Source organism: Ursus americanus, chromosome 12, assembly GCF_024610735.1.
Source record: "Ursus americanus isolate L20-20 chromosome 12, mUrsAme1.1.p, whole genome shotgun sequence".
Taxonomy (NCBI): domain Eukaryota; kingdom Metazoa; phylum Chordata; class Mammalia; order Carnivora; family Ursidae; genus Ursus; species Ursus americanus.
Genome location: NC_142138.1, coordinates 60,400,373 through 60,417,066, shown reverse-complemented (window position 1 = coordinate 60,417,066; position 16,694 = coordinate 60,400,373). Strand labels below are relative to the sequence as shown.

At 35.0% G+C, this 16,694-nt stretch overlaps 1 protein-coding gene across 4 annotated transcripts in view; it reads left to right on the top strand.

Annotated features, from left to right (window-relative positions):
* ST7L (suppression of tumorigenicity 7 like) overlaps positions 1-16,694 on the top strand; it is a 73,814-nt gene that overhangs the window by 14,186 nt on the left and 42,934 nt on the right. For all 4 annotated transcript variants that reach the window (XM_045801497.2, XM_087866172.1, XM_045801496.2 and 1 more), the window contains exons 6-11: positions 2,307-2,385; positions 10,921-11,075; positions 12,591-12,688; positions 12,956-13,070; positions 15,034-15,106; positions 16,218-16,320. In XM_045801497.2, coding sequence (XP_045657453.1) covers positions 2,307-2,385; positions 10,921-11,075; positions 12,591-12,688; positions 12,956-13,070; positions 15,034-15,106; positions 16,218-16,320 — 623 coding nt within the window. The remainder of the gene's footprint in view (positions 1-2,306; positions 2,386-10,920; positions 11,076-12,590; positions 12,689-12,955; positions 13,071-15,033; positions 15,107-16,217; positions 16,321-16,694) is intronic.

Genomic DNA, 16,694 nt, shown 5'->3' with positions numbered 1-16,694 from the left:
TTTTATTTTTAAGTAATCTCTACACCCAGTGTGGGGTTCGAACTCACAACCTTGACATCAAGAGTTTCATGCTCTACCAACTGAGCCAGACAGGCACCCCAACCAGCAGTGTTTTTTGAATTATTTGTTTTCCTGGTATTTTCTCTTCAACACTTAACAATCAGGAGATTTGACATTTAAACCTAGATTTACACTTTTTAGAAGCTGGAAAATATGGCAAAACTGGACCTGTCTGTCCGCCTCGCAATAATCAGACCCAAGCTGTGACTCCCTCCTTTAGGTAGTGCACATGCTTTTCGTTTACACATTTATGTTTTCTGCTTGGTCTTTGTAGGCATCGACATTTACAACCCCTGATCTTGAGATTGGCTGTTCTCTTTTCTGACTGATAGTATATTGGAATATTATTTAACTTAAAAAAATAGATAAATTTGATTGAATTGCTAATCGCTTGTATTGTTTTTTAAGCATATCAAGAGCTCTTAAAGAGGACAGTTGGGCAGCTCTTTCTGCCCATGGGTCCTGTCCCTGTGCTTTAATAAAACCACCTTTTTGCATTTAAAAAAAAAAAAAAAAAGGACAACTGAATACTAAATCAGCATTTTCCTTTTAATTATTCTAAGCCTTGTTTTAGAAAGAAATACAAATTTTTCTTCTTGTACTTTATTTCCCCTTTCCCCTTTGGCTTGGAACTGAATTAGTTATGAGGATTAATCTTGAAAGTCTGGATAGAGCAGTTGAAAACCTAAGAATAAGAAAAAATGCTTAAAGGTGGATCAGATGACCTTAGTGAAAAAGAAAGAAATGCAAATGAAGATGAGATAGTTTCCATGTATTAAATTAGCAAAGATTGATACTATTCAGTGTTGCTAAGTAGGGAAACAGTCACTCTCCTCCACTGCCTGAAAGAATGTAAATTAATACAATCTTATTGAGGAGAGTTTGGGAGTCTATATCCAAAATCTTTTAAAAGATGCATACATTTTAATCAACCTTTCCACTTCTAGAAAGGAAATATCTGGTCAGGTATGCAAAGGTAGATGTTGAAAGATGGTTATTACAACATTTCTATAATTAGCAAAAAATTGGGTGCAAATAACTTAAAAGAATTACTTCAATAAATTTTGATATATATTTAATAGACTAGAGTACCAAAGAGCCATTTAAAATGTTGATAAAGATTTCGGTATCCAAATTTGACTTGTTCAGTTAAATCATGTAAGTTAAAGAAGAAAGCCACATCATTAAAACTGGCAAGTTTAATATTATTCTTTATTTTTATGTAATATTTTAATGTTTCAGCAAAACCCTATTCTTTACCTGGTTATTATCAGATGGGTGCTGACTTGCATCACCTTGTCAAGTTCAGGAAGCATTAGCTGTCAGACAGCTGGTGACATGTTCGATATGAGAAATGTATTTTTGTTACACAAGTGGAATATATTGTCTTCTTTTCTAAGCCAAGACTAATATTTTGTTTCCAAAGGAAAACTCAAACATTTTCCACATTATTCTTTCTGGACAGTTGTAGGTTTTTGTTCCAAAAGCAACATTCATAGATTCTCTATTTTTCTTATCAAACTTGATTTAGGCCAGATAGTTTCATGAATTTATTTTGTTTATTTGTTTGTTTAATATTTCAGAAACTTATTGTTTAGTATGAAATTTTATTTAGTATTTATTAGTATGAAATTTTCATTTTGGTTCAGTAATTGGTAGCAAAACTAATATTGTTACTCTAGAGAGATCTTAATTCAGTCTTTTGTTGAATGTTGGTAGAGACTGACATTTTCCATAAATGTACTGTATTCCAAATTAATGGTTTTTTCCACCTTTTTGTACAAAATGCAAATCCAAACATTCTTCCTGTATTGAATCATTAATTAGACAAAGACTTTGTTTTTAAGTGTTTTGTATATTTTTAGCAGTTCCGTAGATCCTTTTCAGAGTGATAAAAGAACTAGAATATTTCATATTGATTGTAGTTTGATGTCACCCAATTTTAATACATGTTTAGAAATATAAATGTTCATGTATAATAATGGTGCAGTTAACTGGATTAAATACCTTATATGTTGTTACTCAAATCAGAGAAAGAATATGTTTTTCTTATGTGCGATGCCTCCAAATTTAATGTAAATTTCTCATAAGATTAATGTGAACTGACACCCCAGTTTCTTGTTTCTTATGTTTAAGAACATGTTATTTAAATCTTTGTTTACTCTCCTAGCTCATTCTTCATACGTTTTGCGTAAGATTATTTATGTTTACCATCTCATCTACTTTTTGAAATATTTTTCCTACAGTTATGCAGAAGGCATGGAGGGAAAGAAATCCTCCAGCTCGAATCAAAGCAGCCTATCAAGCTTTAGAATTAAACAATGAGTAAGTTTGAAATATATGGAAAGTAAGTTTTGAAGAAAACTCAGGCAAATGATTTCATGTTATCTTTTGTCTCTTCCTAAGACACTTTGAGTCATTAGCAGTCCCCTTTCTTTTTTTGTATACCAGAGACAAATTTTGCAGTGTTCACAGACATCTGTACTTTGCTTCTGAAATTACAAACTTATCTGTGCTTTTGAGTAGAAGTTATCCTAGAGATACTTTTTAAAATGGAGAATGCTGACCTAATTGGTGATAATTCTTGATAGTTAAAGTGTACTAAAATACTTATGCCACCTTTTTAAATTTTGTTTTTCATTTAAATCATTCATTTAAAGCATTCATTCAGTCCTGAGAACTTCAGTTGCTAATGGGATTGGAGGCATGCGAAGAGGATTCAAAATAAGTAAAATGTAGCATTTATTTTTTATAGCTCTTTGTATCAATTCTATATTTTGAAAAGGCAAAATGTAAAATCATAAGTTAACCTAGTACTTAAATGGAATAGATCAATAAGTATTAATCTGATACTAAATAAATGCCAAGAGTAAAAGTATGGCCCCAGTTGGGGTTAATCAAGGAATGCTTCCTGAATGATGTGAATTTAGCCTTGTCCCCTGTATCCCTCAACAATCCCACCCCTTAAGATATATTATCATTATAAAGAAGACCTTCCCAAGGTGGAGCAAAAATCACAGTGTAGGGAACTCTAAAAGCAATGAATCAACTTTATTGAAACTCTGGAAACTAATCAGAAGTTTATAGCATCCTAGAAAATGCTAAATCAGTTTAAAAAACAGCAACATTTCTGTAAGTGAGCTTTATGGTGTTTTGACTTACACTGGTCCCATCCCCCACTCCCTTGCTCAGTGGCAGCCTTGAAGACAAAAGTCTGCATTCTAGGTATAGGTTCCTACTATCAGAGGAAGTGGAATGGATCTTATTCTTAAAGAATTGTGCTTGTTTATTTTGACCTGTCTGGTTGGCTCTCTGAAGGACCAGCTCAAAGGTCTTGTCTTTATTTGCATTAATTCAGAACTCTCCCAGCATTGACACAGCTACAAGGTTGGGGGGGGTCGGGGGGGGGGGGAATTTGTTGAAAACATTTAAAGGCAAATGCATTAGTCCCTGCTGCCCTGGGGCAAGGGATAACAGCTGAGGCAAACAATAGACAAACAAGAAAGCTTGAGAGGAAAGGCTGGGGAACAAGATACTTTGGGAAATAATTGAAAAACTCCCACATATTCCTAGGAATCTCAGATGTCCCATACATGCCCAACTTTGGGCACATGCTCAGAAATGACTTAAGAAGACCCTAAGCTCTCATGTCTGTCTTAATTTCGGGTTCTGTACAAACAGAAAGTAAAGGCTAAGGCAGAGTTGTAAACTGCCTGACTGACTGTTGAAAGTGTGCCCCAACACACACATAGAGCCAATCTGCAAAGACTTGGGTTTTTTTGCTTTGTTTTTGGTTCCAGGTGTTTAAGGCAATGTCTATCAAAATCACTGGCTGATGAATAAGCTAAAGGAGCAGAGTTTTCACTGGTCGTATATAATAATGACTACAAACTTTAGAAAATTAGTTCAGAAGAGTCATTAAACAAATAACTGCAACAAGCAACAACAAGCCATGGGAAGGAGGGGAAATCTGATTGCTAGAGTTGCTTGATCATAATCTTCAAAATTTGCAGTTTTAAACAAAGAAATTACAAGACATACAAAGAAAGGAAAGGAAATGAATGGAGACTGTCTTCAAGGAAGTCCTCAAGACTTTGGACTTTCCAGACAAAAACTTTAAATCAGATGTTTTAAATATGCTCAAAGAGGTAAAGGAAGCCATGTACAAAGAACAAAAGGAAGTCATGTGAAGGATATTTCACCACTAGAGAATACCAATAAGGATTTAGAAATCTAGAAAGAAATCTAGGAAAAAAGTTTAGAATGAAATCTGGAAATAAAGATCAAGAAGCTCAGTGAACCTCAAGTAAGATATAATCAAAGAAATCTACAATGATACGCATTATAATCAAGCTTTCAAAAACCAAGGAAAGGGGAAATTCCTGAAAGCAGCAAGAGAGAAGTAATTCATCATGAGTGAAGGATCTTCAATAAGATTAACAGCTGAGTACTCATCAGAAACCACAGAAGCCAGAGCAGTGGGATGACAAAGTCAAAATTCTGAAAGAAAACTGTCAACTAAGGATTCTTTTTTTTTTTTTTTTTAGATTTTATTTAAGAGCGTGAGCGAGCATGAATGGGGAGGGAGGGGCAGAAGCAGTCTCCCCACTGAGCAGGGAGTCCAATGCAGGGCTTGATCCCAGGACCCTGAGATCATGACCTGAGCTGAAATCAAGAGCCGGACACTCAACCGACTGAGCCACCCAGACACCCCAACAAAATTTTTATGAGACAATTACGTTATATAATGACAAAAGAGGTTCAATTCATAAAGAAGATAAAACGATTATAAACTTATATGCACTTAGTAACAGAGACCCAAAATAAATGAAGCAAAAACTGACAGAATTGAATGGAGGAATAGTTCAACAGTAATGGTTGGAAACTTCAATACACCATTTCAACAATGGATAGAATAATTAGACAAAAGATACACAATGAAATGAAAGACTTGAACAATACTATAACTAGACCTAACAGACATCCATATAGCACTCTATCCAATAGTAGAGTTCATGTCCTTCTCAAGTGTACATGGAACATTCTCTAGGATATATGTTATGATATAAAGAAGTCTCAGTAAATTTCAAAAGATTGAAATTATACAAACTATTTACTTCAACCACAGTGGAATAAAATTAGAAATCAAAAACACAAAGAGATCTGGAAATTCACAATATTGGGATATGTGGAAGTTAGGCAAGACTCTTAAACAACCAGTGAGTCAAAGAAGAAATCACAAGGAAAAATTAGAAAATACTTTGGGATGGATGAGTGAAAATGAAAGCACAACATACCAAAACTTATGAGATACAGAGAAAGCAGAAACTGTAAACACATTAATAAAAAAAGATCTCGAATCAATAACTTTAAATTTATACCTTAAGAAACTAGAAAATGAAGAGCCAACTAAACTACAAGCAGAAGGAAGGCAGTAACAAAGAACAGAGTGAGATAAAGTACAGAATAGGAAAACAAAAGAATCAATGAAACCAAAGGTTGGTTTTTTAAAAGACCAACAAAATTGGGGTGTCTGGGTGGCTCAGTTGGTTAGGCGTCTGCCTTTGGCTCTGGTCATGATCCCAGGGCCCTCGGATCGAGCCCCGCATCAGGCTCCCTGCTCAGTGGAAAGCCTGCTTCTCCCTCTCCCTCTGCTGCTCCCCTTGCTTGTGTGCTCTTTCGCTCGCTCTCTCTGTCAAATAAAATAAATAAGTAAAATCTTAAAAAAAAAAAAAGATCAGAATTAACAAACTTTGCTAGACTGACCAATTAAAAAAGAAGACTCAGATTACTGAAATTAAGAATGAAACTGGCAGCATTACTACTTACCTTAACAGAAATTAAAAGCAGAATACAATGAACAATTATATGTCTATAAATTAGATAAGTAAAATGGACAAATTTCTAGCAACATGCTACCAAAACTGATTCAAGAAGAAATAAAAAATCTGAGTAGATCTATAACAAGTGAAGAGATGGAATCGGTAATTTAAAAACTTCCAAACAAAGAAAACCCAGGACTAGATCCCTTCACTGGCAAGTGCTACCAAGAACTAGAAGAAGAATAAACACCAGTCCTTCTTAAACTCTTCAAAGAAATAGAAGGGAAGTAACTCTTCCTAATGCATCCTGTGAAGCCAGTATTACCCTCATTCCAAAACCAAAGACATCACAAGAAACAAAAATTATAGACTAATATCCATTATGAATATAGATGCAAAAATCCTCAACAAAATATTGGCACAGCAAATCCAGCAGCATATAAGAAGAATTATATACCAGGAACAAGTGGGATTTGTCCCAAGAAGGCAAGGATGGTTTAAAATATGAAGTCAATGTAAGATACCACATTAATAGAAAAAAGAACAAGAACCACATGGTCATCTCTATTGATACAGAAAAGGTATTTGACAAAATCCTACACTATTTTATGATAAAAACACTGAAAAATAAGAAGGGAATAGAAGGAAACTTCCTCAAACTGATAAAGGACATCTGTGAAAAACCCACAGCTAACTACATATTTACAGATGAAAGAATGAAAGGTTTCTTTCTAAAATCAAGAATAAGAGGACATCTTTTCTCGTCACTTCTATTTAACATTGTACTGTAAGTGCTAGCCAGCACAATTAGGCAGAAGAAGAAGGGAAAAGGGCTTCCAAATCAGAAAGGAAAAGTTAAAATTGTCCTTATTCACAGATTATATGATCTTACACATAGAAAATCTCAAAGAATCCCCACACAAAAAACCCATTAGAGCTAGCAAAAGAGTTCAACAAAGTTATTGTCTATAGGACATATAGAAAACAAATAGGAAAATGGCAGAAACAAGTCTTTCCTTTGTCTGTCATGTATCTATACACTAGCAGTAGACAGTCTGAAAAAAAATTTTTTTGAAGATTTTATTTGAGAGAGAGAGAGCACGAGATGGGGGGGCAGAGAGAGGGACAAGCAGGCTCCCCATGGAGCAGGGAACCCAATGTGGGGCTCAATCCCAGGACCCCGAGATCACAACGCAAGCCAAAGTCAGACGCTTAACCGACTGAGCCACCCAGGCTCCCCTAAAAAAGAAATTTAAAAAACAATTCCATTATACGATAGCATCAAAAATGTTAAAATACTTAAAGGTAAATTTAATCAAGGAGTGTAAGACTTGTACACTAAAAATGACTAAGTATTGTTGAAAAAGTTAAAGAATACCTAAATAAATGGAAAGACATCCCACGTTTATGAATTGTAATACTTAATATTGTTAAAATGGCAGCACTCCTCAAGTTGATCTACAAATTCAATGCAATCCCTATCAAAATTTCAGTTGCCATTGTTATGAAATGGACAGGCTGATCCTGAAATTCACGTTGAATTACAAGAGCCCTCAAACAGTCAAACGACCTTGAAAAAGAACAAAGTTGGAGAACTCATTTCCTGATTTCAAAGCTTACTATGAAGCTACAGTAATTAAATCATAAAGACAGACATCTAGATTGATGGAATCGAGTTGTGAGTCCAGAAAAAACCCCATGCATTTATGGTCAATTGATTTTTTTTTTTTTTAAAGATTCATTTACTTATTTTAGAGAAAGAGTGAGTGAAAGAATGAGAGAAAGGGCAGAGTGAGAGAAGCAGACTCCCCACTGAGTGGGGAATCCTGAAGCAGGGCTTCATCTCACGACCCTGAGATCATGATCTGAACTGAAACCAAGAGTTGGATGCCCAACCGACTGAGCCATCCAGGAGCCCCTATGGTCAATTGGTTTTTGACAAGGGTGCCAAGACCATTCAATGGGGAAGGAATAGTCTTTTCATCAAGTGATGCTGGGCAAATGGATAGCCATATACAAAAGCAACCCTTACCTCGTATCATGCATAATTAATTCAAAATTAATCAAAGACCTAAATTTAAGTGCTAAAACTATAAAACTCTTAGAAGAAAACATAGGGGCAGATTTTTATGACTGGATTTGTCAATGGTTTCTTAGATATGACGCCAAAAGCAAAAGCAACAACAAAAAATTTAGATAAGTTAGATTTCCATCAAAACTAAAAGCTTTTGTGCATTGAAGGATACTATCTAGAAAGTGAAAAGGCAACCCACAGAATGAGAGAAAATATTTGCAAGCCATATTTGGTAAAAGTCTAGTATCCAGAATATATCAAGATTCTTACAGCTCAATTACAAAATGATAATCCAATTAAAAATGGACAAAGGATCAACAGACATTTCTTCAAAGAAGGATTCAGACATATAAATGACCAATAAACACATGAGAAGGTGCTCAACATCATTCATAATTAGGGAAATGAAAATGAAAACAACAGTGACATGCGCCTTCATAAGATGGTTATAACAAAAACAAACACCTCCAGAAAATAGCAAGTGTTTGCAAAAATATGGAGAAATTAGAACCCTCATACACTGCCCATGGGAATGTAAAATGGTATTGCCACTGTGGAAACAGTGTGGCAGTTCCTCAAAAAGATAAAATTAGAACTATCATATGACCCAGCAGTTCCACACCTAGGCATGTACTGAAGAGTACTGAAAGCAGGTGTTCACAGCAATATTATAATAGCCCCAAACTGGAACCAACTCAGATGTCCATCAGCTGATGATGAATGGATAAACAGAATTGGTGTATTTACACAGTGGAGCATTAGTCATAAAAAGGAATGAAATACTGCTCCATGCTACATGAGTGAACCGTGTATATATATTAAAAGTCCCTGAATGACATACTTTAAAATGGCTGATTTTATGTGAATTTTACTTTAGTTTAAAAAAACCAACCTTCCTAACAGATTCGTTCAATATTGATAAAATTAATTTCTATATTAACATCTCCATTAAAAATATTTTTGAACAAATATAGGAAAGCTCTCAGAGGAAAGAACCTCTTTTTATCACATAGCTAAACTAATTTTTTTTATAAAGATTTTATTTATTTGACAGAGAGGCAGTGAGAGAGGGAACACAAGCAGGGGGAGTGGGAGAGGGAGAAGCAGGCTTCCCGCTGAGCAGGGAGCCTGATGCGGGGTTCGATCCCAGAAAGCTGGGATCATGACCTGAGCCAAAGGCTGATGCTTAACAACTGAGCCACCCAGGCACCCCTAAATTGTCATTTAAAATATTTATATTTTGATTCTACTGCATCAATTTATAGTCATCTAGATCTTTTAAAAATGTTTTTATTTTGTTATTTAAAAACATTCGAGTTGGGTTTAGAATGGCAGTTTGGGAGCCTAGTGTTTAAAACAGCAATATATCTAATGTTTCAGAGAAATCTAATATTTTTAGTGGAGAAATCTCTGTTGATTAGTGAAATTATCATATAGCTCAATTTAGTGTCCTATTTGAAGGATGCTGAAATGGTCCAGTTTGCATTTTCTGAATTTAAAAGATGCTCCTTGTCCCCAGTTGTTTGATAGCTACCTTGCTGTCATTTTTTTTTTAAGATTTATTTGAGAGAAAGAGAATGTGAATGGGGGAGGGGCAGGGGAGAGGGGCAGAGAGAATCTCAAGCAGGCTCCCTGCTGAGCGTAGCGCCCAGCTCCATCTCATGACCCTGAGATCATGACCTGAGCTGAAAACAAGAGTCAGATGCTTAAGTGACTGAGCCACCCAGGTACCTCCCCCTTGCCATCATTTTTGTTTCATGCCTGGTCTTGTACTTTTGCCAGCATTTTCTCTCTTCTTGCTTAAACGCTGTTCAATAGAAATAGAACATGAACCATATATGTAACTTTAAATTTTCTGGTAGCCAGATTTAAAAAGTAAAAAGAAATAGGTGAAATTAATTTAACGAATATACTTTATTTAGCTATATTCAAAATATTAAAATATTATTTTAACATATAATTGATACATTTCTTAAACTATTAAAGTATTTTACAGTCTTCTAAGTCTTCAAAATCCAGTATGCACTTTACACTGACATCACATCTCAGTTCAGACTAGGCATGTTTCAAGTATTCAAAAACTACATGTAGCGAAGGACTTCGGTACTGGACAATGCAAGCTCAGATAATCAGAACTAGGATATTGTCTCCAGAAGAACTAAGATATGTAATGCTATTTCTGGGAATGGAAAGGAAACTTTTTGTTTCTCTTTTTTGCCCCCAAACAAGTTAAATTTACCTTATTAGCCAGCTTTTGATGTCATTGATACAAAGATAAACCTTTGTGTTTTAGTGGGGTGAAGAAAGAAAACTTGGAGTGAGCCTGGGTGTGATGAGTAAGAGCAGCAACGTAGGAGGAAAGACTAGAATTCAGACCAAGGCAGTTTGGGTGCAGTACGATTGTGGCTAAGTCCAAGAGAGGATGGGGCAGCATGCAGAAGGAAGGCTCAGGGTTAGAAAAAAGGGCTAGTCCTGGAATGATATATTTCTAAGTCAAATGTTAAAGCTGCCTGGTTGGCCATGGGACTTCTCAGTCTTCACCCTCTCCCATACTTGCCCCTGTTAGATGGATATTACAAAGTATATAGTGGCTAAGAGCAGGCATGACCACTAGAGTGTGTGGTTCCTTGAACTACTTTTTAGGTAATTCTTTATAGATCTCATTTTTCCCCCCTTTTACAAAAGGAAGATATGAGACAGCAGTTAGAGAATAGATATAGAAGTAAAGCAGACAGAAAATGAAGAAAAGAAAAGTAGGGAAGGAGAAAAATTGTGGAAACACACCAAGAATATACCAATATGCCCCTAATACATTAGAATATTGAGTGAAGGGTTTTTTCCTTCTTCAAGAGATGGAACGTATAGGTAAAGGTAGGGAAATGTGATGCAGAACAAAGGACATATCCAAGAGAAAATACTTCTTTCCCATTTTACTTAAAATTGCCTTGCTTGCTTTCTTCATAGCTGTGCCACTGCATACGTTCTACTGGCTGAGGAAGAAGCAACAACTATTGTAGATGCTGAAAGGTTATTTAAACAGGCACTCAAGGCAGGGGAAACAATTTACAGGCGGTCACAGCAGTGCCAGCACCAAAGTCCTCAGCATGAAGCTCAACTGAGTAAGCAAATTTGAACTGATTTTTACCTGTCTTTTATTTAACTCCTGCAGTTGGCTCTTTTATGTTTAAGACACAAAACAACAATAATAAAAACAACCCTTAATACTTAGAAGTTAGCTTCTTTTCATAAGAGAGAACTAATCTTTTCATGATGTCTGCAAGCCAGCAAGACAAATAGGCATTAACTAGAGAATGCTTGTGGAAGGAACAGATGTGCTCTGGTTATTGAGAGATGTGCTGCTCTGAAACTTAAGGTAATTTATTTCATGTGAGAATTGGGCTGGTCATTGGAGAAACACAACTCAAAAATACCCAAGATTCAGGAGAGCCTTCGAGTAATGATAAGCAGCTATTACGTTTATTCTCACCCTTCCCCCAAGCAATAGTAGAAGTACATCATTTGGCGGGCCCTTCAGGCTGTATGTATTTCCACATAGTGCCAGGAAGTGCCCCCTTTAGTATAACATCCAGCTCTACGCGTGGCATCCATTCTTTCTTTGACTTTTCTCTCTGGTATGTTGGAGAACATATGGGCCAAAGCAACTGAGATTCTTTCCACTCTTAGGGACACTGTCTCGGTTAGGATTGAGATACTTCCACCAAAGATGTTAGACTCTGTAGTGCTGCTGCTTCCTGCTATTTTTTTGTGGCCAGAGGGTTTTAGTTTAATGATTTTGGCAGATATTGGGCAATAAATTGAAATATGTTTACATAATGCATTATCTGCTAGCAGTTAAGTTCTAAATCTTTTGTTTGTGGAAATTAAAATTTGGATAATGTTTTCTCTCCAAACTAAATATTGATGTATACAGTATGTTTCGTTAATGTATGTTGTTACAGCACACAACTGTGGGAATATATAATTTTGCAGTCTGGAACTAATGAAACTACATCTGTGAAAGAGCCATGCCGTTTGTCTTTGTATAATCTCAAATGCGATTCTGAGATAATTACAGAAATATGTGTTAGCTCTTACTAGAAATAGTTTTATAGTTCGTTAATTACTAGCTGTTGAGCAAAAGTTCACACTAGCCATGGAAATTTTGTTTTGAACATCTTTTGTCAGTTAAAACAATAGAGAATATTAAAATAATAGATTGTTTATGCAGAAACTCAAAATAATGGGTCAGAATTATTTTTTCCTATTGTATGTATTTTATGTTAATATTAAAATACACTTGTCAAGTATACACTAATTAATTTATATATAATGTACTCGGATTACTATGAGAGGCAAAAGTAATTATATATATAGAGAGAGAGACAGAGATTTTTTTAAGCTATTACTATAAAAAACTTCAAACATACAAAAATAGAACAGTATAATGAACCCCCCATTCAGTGTTCGTCACCCAAATTCAATAATCATTAATAGTCTTCCATTCTGACACAATTTAATTTTAATCGAAACTTCCAGGGTAAGCAAATAATTACTTCTAATTAATGGATAATATGTTAATGAAATAGTGGGTCATAATACAAAGTGATAGTTGTGTCATTTTTCTTTTTAAATAGGAAGAGATACCAATGTACTGGTATATATTAAGAGAAGATTAGCAATGTGTGCAAGAAAATTAGGAAGAATAAGAGAAGCAGTAAAAATAATGAGAGATGTAAGTAATTTGATGATTGGATGTTTATATTTTTTCCTCCAAACACTGAAAATGCGATTTCAGTTGCCAATTATTTTAATGCAAAATCATTGTTTTTTAATTGGTAGGTTTTATAACAAAATATTTCCTTAAAAACACGTATATTTCTAAGGGTTGAATCTCCACAGTTTTGTTAAGAAACTAAAGAATTTCTCCTTTAATGAATCAGATTCAGCTCTATTGAGTTCCTTTGCTATAATTTTAATCTTTTTTCCTTTTAATGTACAGCTGATGAAAGAATTTCCTCCTCTTACCATGTTGAACATCCATGAGAATCTCCTAGAATCACTTTTAGAATTACAGGCCTATGCAGATGTTCAGGCAGTCCTAGCAAAATATGATGGTAAGTGATAATTGACTTAGTTGATAGCATGGCTAAAATATTTTTTCAATTATGTAATCATAGATGCGATCCTATTCTGGTATTTCTTTGATTTTGTCTTCCCATTCTTACTAGTCAGTATTTAGAATCCATGGATACAAGTTATAGTGTCTTCTTTCTCAAGACTTTTGGGAGCAAAAGCCTACAAGGAGGAACCTTTCTTCTGTAAAAATTTATTCATTTGTTTATTGAGTGAGGGGCTTGGAATACAATGGTGAACAAGAAGACATGGACTTAGTCCTTGTAGGATTTACAGTTTAGTAAAGGAACGTACAGACAAATAGTAGCTATATTGAAGCATAGTGTGTTAGGTGAGATAATTGGAAAAGTATGGGGTGCTGTGGACATAAGATGGTACCTCATTTGTTTTGGACTGTCAGAGACAGTTAACAGAAGTTGCTTTATGGTATGTTTAAGAAATTCAGAAATAACATTTTTACAATGCTTTTTGGTTACAAAGTATAATTATTTCATATGATCAGTTTAACAATCTTGTGAGGTGGTAGGACAAGTTTTTTTACTCTTGATAGTAAACAAGGAAACTGTAGTTGAAGAAGGTTAAGTAATTGGGTAAGGTCTCCCAGCCAGTAAGTGTGGCTAGCCAACACTTAAATCCAGGTATTCCATTTCTTTATTAGTTTTCCAGGAGTAAGAAGTCGATATATATTGGCTGTTTTTATTATTATACTGAGCAGTGCCAGTTCACCACAAATGGAATTGGGAGAATTTTTAAGAAGTATGACCATTCTGCTCATTCTGAGTGAGGCATCAGCTTTTAACCTCAAGATGAAAACATCCTAACTAGCATAATGTTTCTGGTCATATCTTTCTTTCACTATAACATAGCATGTACAGGTCACATGTTCACCCTTGCTCTGTTGTAAGTTCCTAGCCATTAGCTTGGGAATCCCCATGACTTGGAAAGTTTGAAATGTGTCACACTTGGAAAGAGAAGTTTATTTCTTTTAAACATCTGGAATTCTTACAAGTGCTTCACAATAGTGTAGGCTCATGGAGAAATTTGTGAAAAATTCTTTCCATATGTAACTTATCGGGTCCGTGGCCTGCTTATGATACAGTGAACAAGCTTAGGAACCAAATACAAAAAATCAGATAGGACCTGATTTATTCAAAATAAAATAAAACTAACAACTTAAATATGCTCCTGTGTTTTCAGTTGTTTTCATGATTCCCCAGTTTTTACCATTCTAGAATCCTGTAGAACTTAAAAGCAAATTTATTTCTTTAGTTCTTGATTTATTGGTATAACTCCGGAATCTAAAACTTTGAGAGTCCGCTAGTACTACTCTCCTGATAACATTATTTTGGGCATTCTTTAAGAAAGCCTTGGTGTAATTAATTATATTATAATTCCTGATTATTTTTTATTTTATGAAAAAATCCTTTAAGACAATGTAGAAAATACAAAAAACATTGGAAGAAGAAAAAATTAAAATTACCTGTTATATTACCTGGATATAACTCCTGTTAAATATTTCTTTTTTTTTTTTTTAATCTTAGTTTTTCTCTGTGAATAGGTGGAGTTTTCAATAGTTCTAGCTATACTATGTCTTTTTCCCTGAATACTATTATTGTAAACAGATTATTATAAACATTTGTTGAGTCCTTTTACCGTTGTACTGAGGGCTTTCACAGACATAATTTAATCTCTGCTAGAAAAGTACTATTTCTCTATTTTGAGAAGAAAAAACTGACGTTAAAGGTTAAAGAAGTTGCTACTAGTACAGGGATGCATAGCTAGTAAATACTAGAACCAGGATTAAAACTCAGCTCTTCCAACATGTCCACCTGTTTCTACTACTATAGTGTATCTGTTGAATTTCTACCAGGAATTTTTCTTAGTAAAAATTGTCTTAAGATATTTTTTGTGATTCTTAACCCAAGTTGAAAATTACAATTACAGATATAAGCCTTCCAAAGTCGGCAGCAATCTGTTACACCGCAGCACTATTGAAGACAAGGACTGTTTCAGATAAGTAAGTATTGAAAACCACAGTAATTTAGAAAGACTACTAAACTCAATACAGGTTTCCCCTGCTATCTGAAAGTTCACTTTATGCCACTTCACTTTTACAAGACACCTACAGTAATACCTGTGTTTGCTAACCAAAAGAAATCCAAACAGGATGCTCACATTTATGAAATGGTAATTGCTTCTTCCCTTTACACCATTCCAGCTTAGGAAAGTTTCTTAGGAACGCTGTACTTGCAGATTACAGGGGAAACCTGTATTATGTTTCTCACCACTGACTTTAAACAATGCTTTTTCCTCCTTGTTTCCTTTTGAATAACGCTTGATCTCATGGGACTTTGAAGCTTCTTACAGTGTAGTGGGAAGAGCACGGTTTTTAGAGCTAAATAAACCTGGATTCCAATTCAAAGTCTACTGCATACCAGCTGTGGAACTTTGGGCACATTAATCAGTTTGAGTCTCTTCCTCTCTGTAAAATCAGCATAATAATACTGTAGCATGGTTGTGTGAGGATTTTGTGTGTTAGATGCTTAAAACAATGCTAGGATGTACATGGAATACGTAGTGGCTATGATGATAATGATAAGGTATATGGTAGGGAAATAGTTTCATGCTGTCTGTTCTGAGATTATAATTCTAAATTATTCTGTTTCCCTTGTCTTTCTGGCTGTCCTTAATGAATTTCTCTTTATTCCACAGATAAGATTTTCGGAAACCAAGTGGCAACCATTTTCTTTTCGCCTTAGATTACTATGTCTCAATATGAACTAGAATGGAATATTCACAGTCTGTTTCCTCTAAGTGAAAATTTGATAAGAATGTACTTCTATTTCATGAGATTCTCTGGATGTCCCTATGTAGCATTTCTTATTTTATTACCTTTCCCAGAATGTGCCAGTGGACTTCTCCAGAAGGCTTTCATTACCTAAATTTGAAGATTTCCATTTCCTACACTGCCCTTCTTTATATGTTGAACCAAGGGCTTTACTTTCATGTTTACTATTATTTGGCTTTGTCTTCGGCTATCACCAGAAACCCCTGCTTCGGGAAGTTAGATTATGATCAAAATCCATGGATTTTTATATTCATTTCTTCATTTTGTGGTTTTCTTACAGATTCTCTCCTGAAACAGCTTCCAGAAGAGGGCTAAGCACAGCAGAAATTAATGCTGTGGAAGCAATTCATAGAGCTGTGGAATTTAATCCTCATGTTCCAAAAGTGAGAAATTTTATGATGAAAGTGCTACTTTTATTTGAGTTTATCAAATTCATAAAAGTATGTAGACCAAAATTTGGGTCTCCATAATTCAAGTCAGAATTATTTCAGCCTGTTATATGTATTTTAAATATTTATTTATTTATTTATTTATTTATTTATTTATTTATTTGAGAGAGAGTGCATGAGCATGCACGTTGGGGGCAGTGGCAGAGGGAGAGGGAGAGAGAGCCCCAAGCAGACTCCGCACTGAGCTCCAAGTGTAAGGCAGGGCTCGATCTCATGTCCCTGAGATCACAACCTGAGCTGAAACCAAGAGTTGGACGCTCAACCTCAACTGACTGCACCACCCAGGCACCCCCAGTCTGTTACATTTT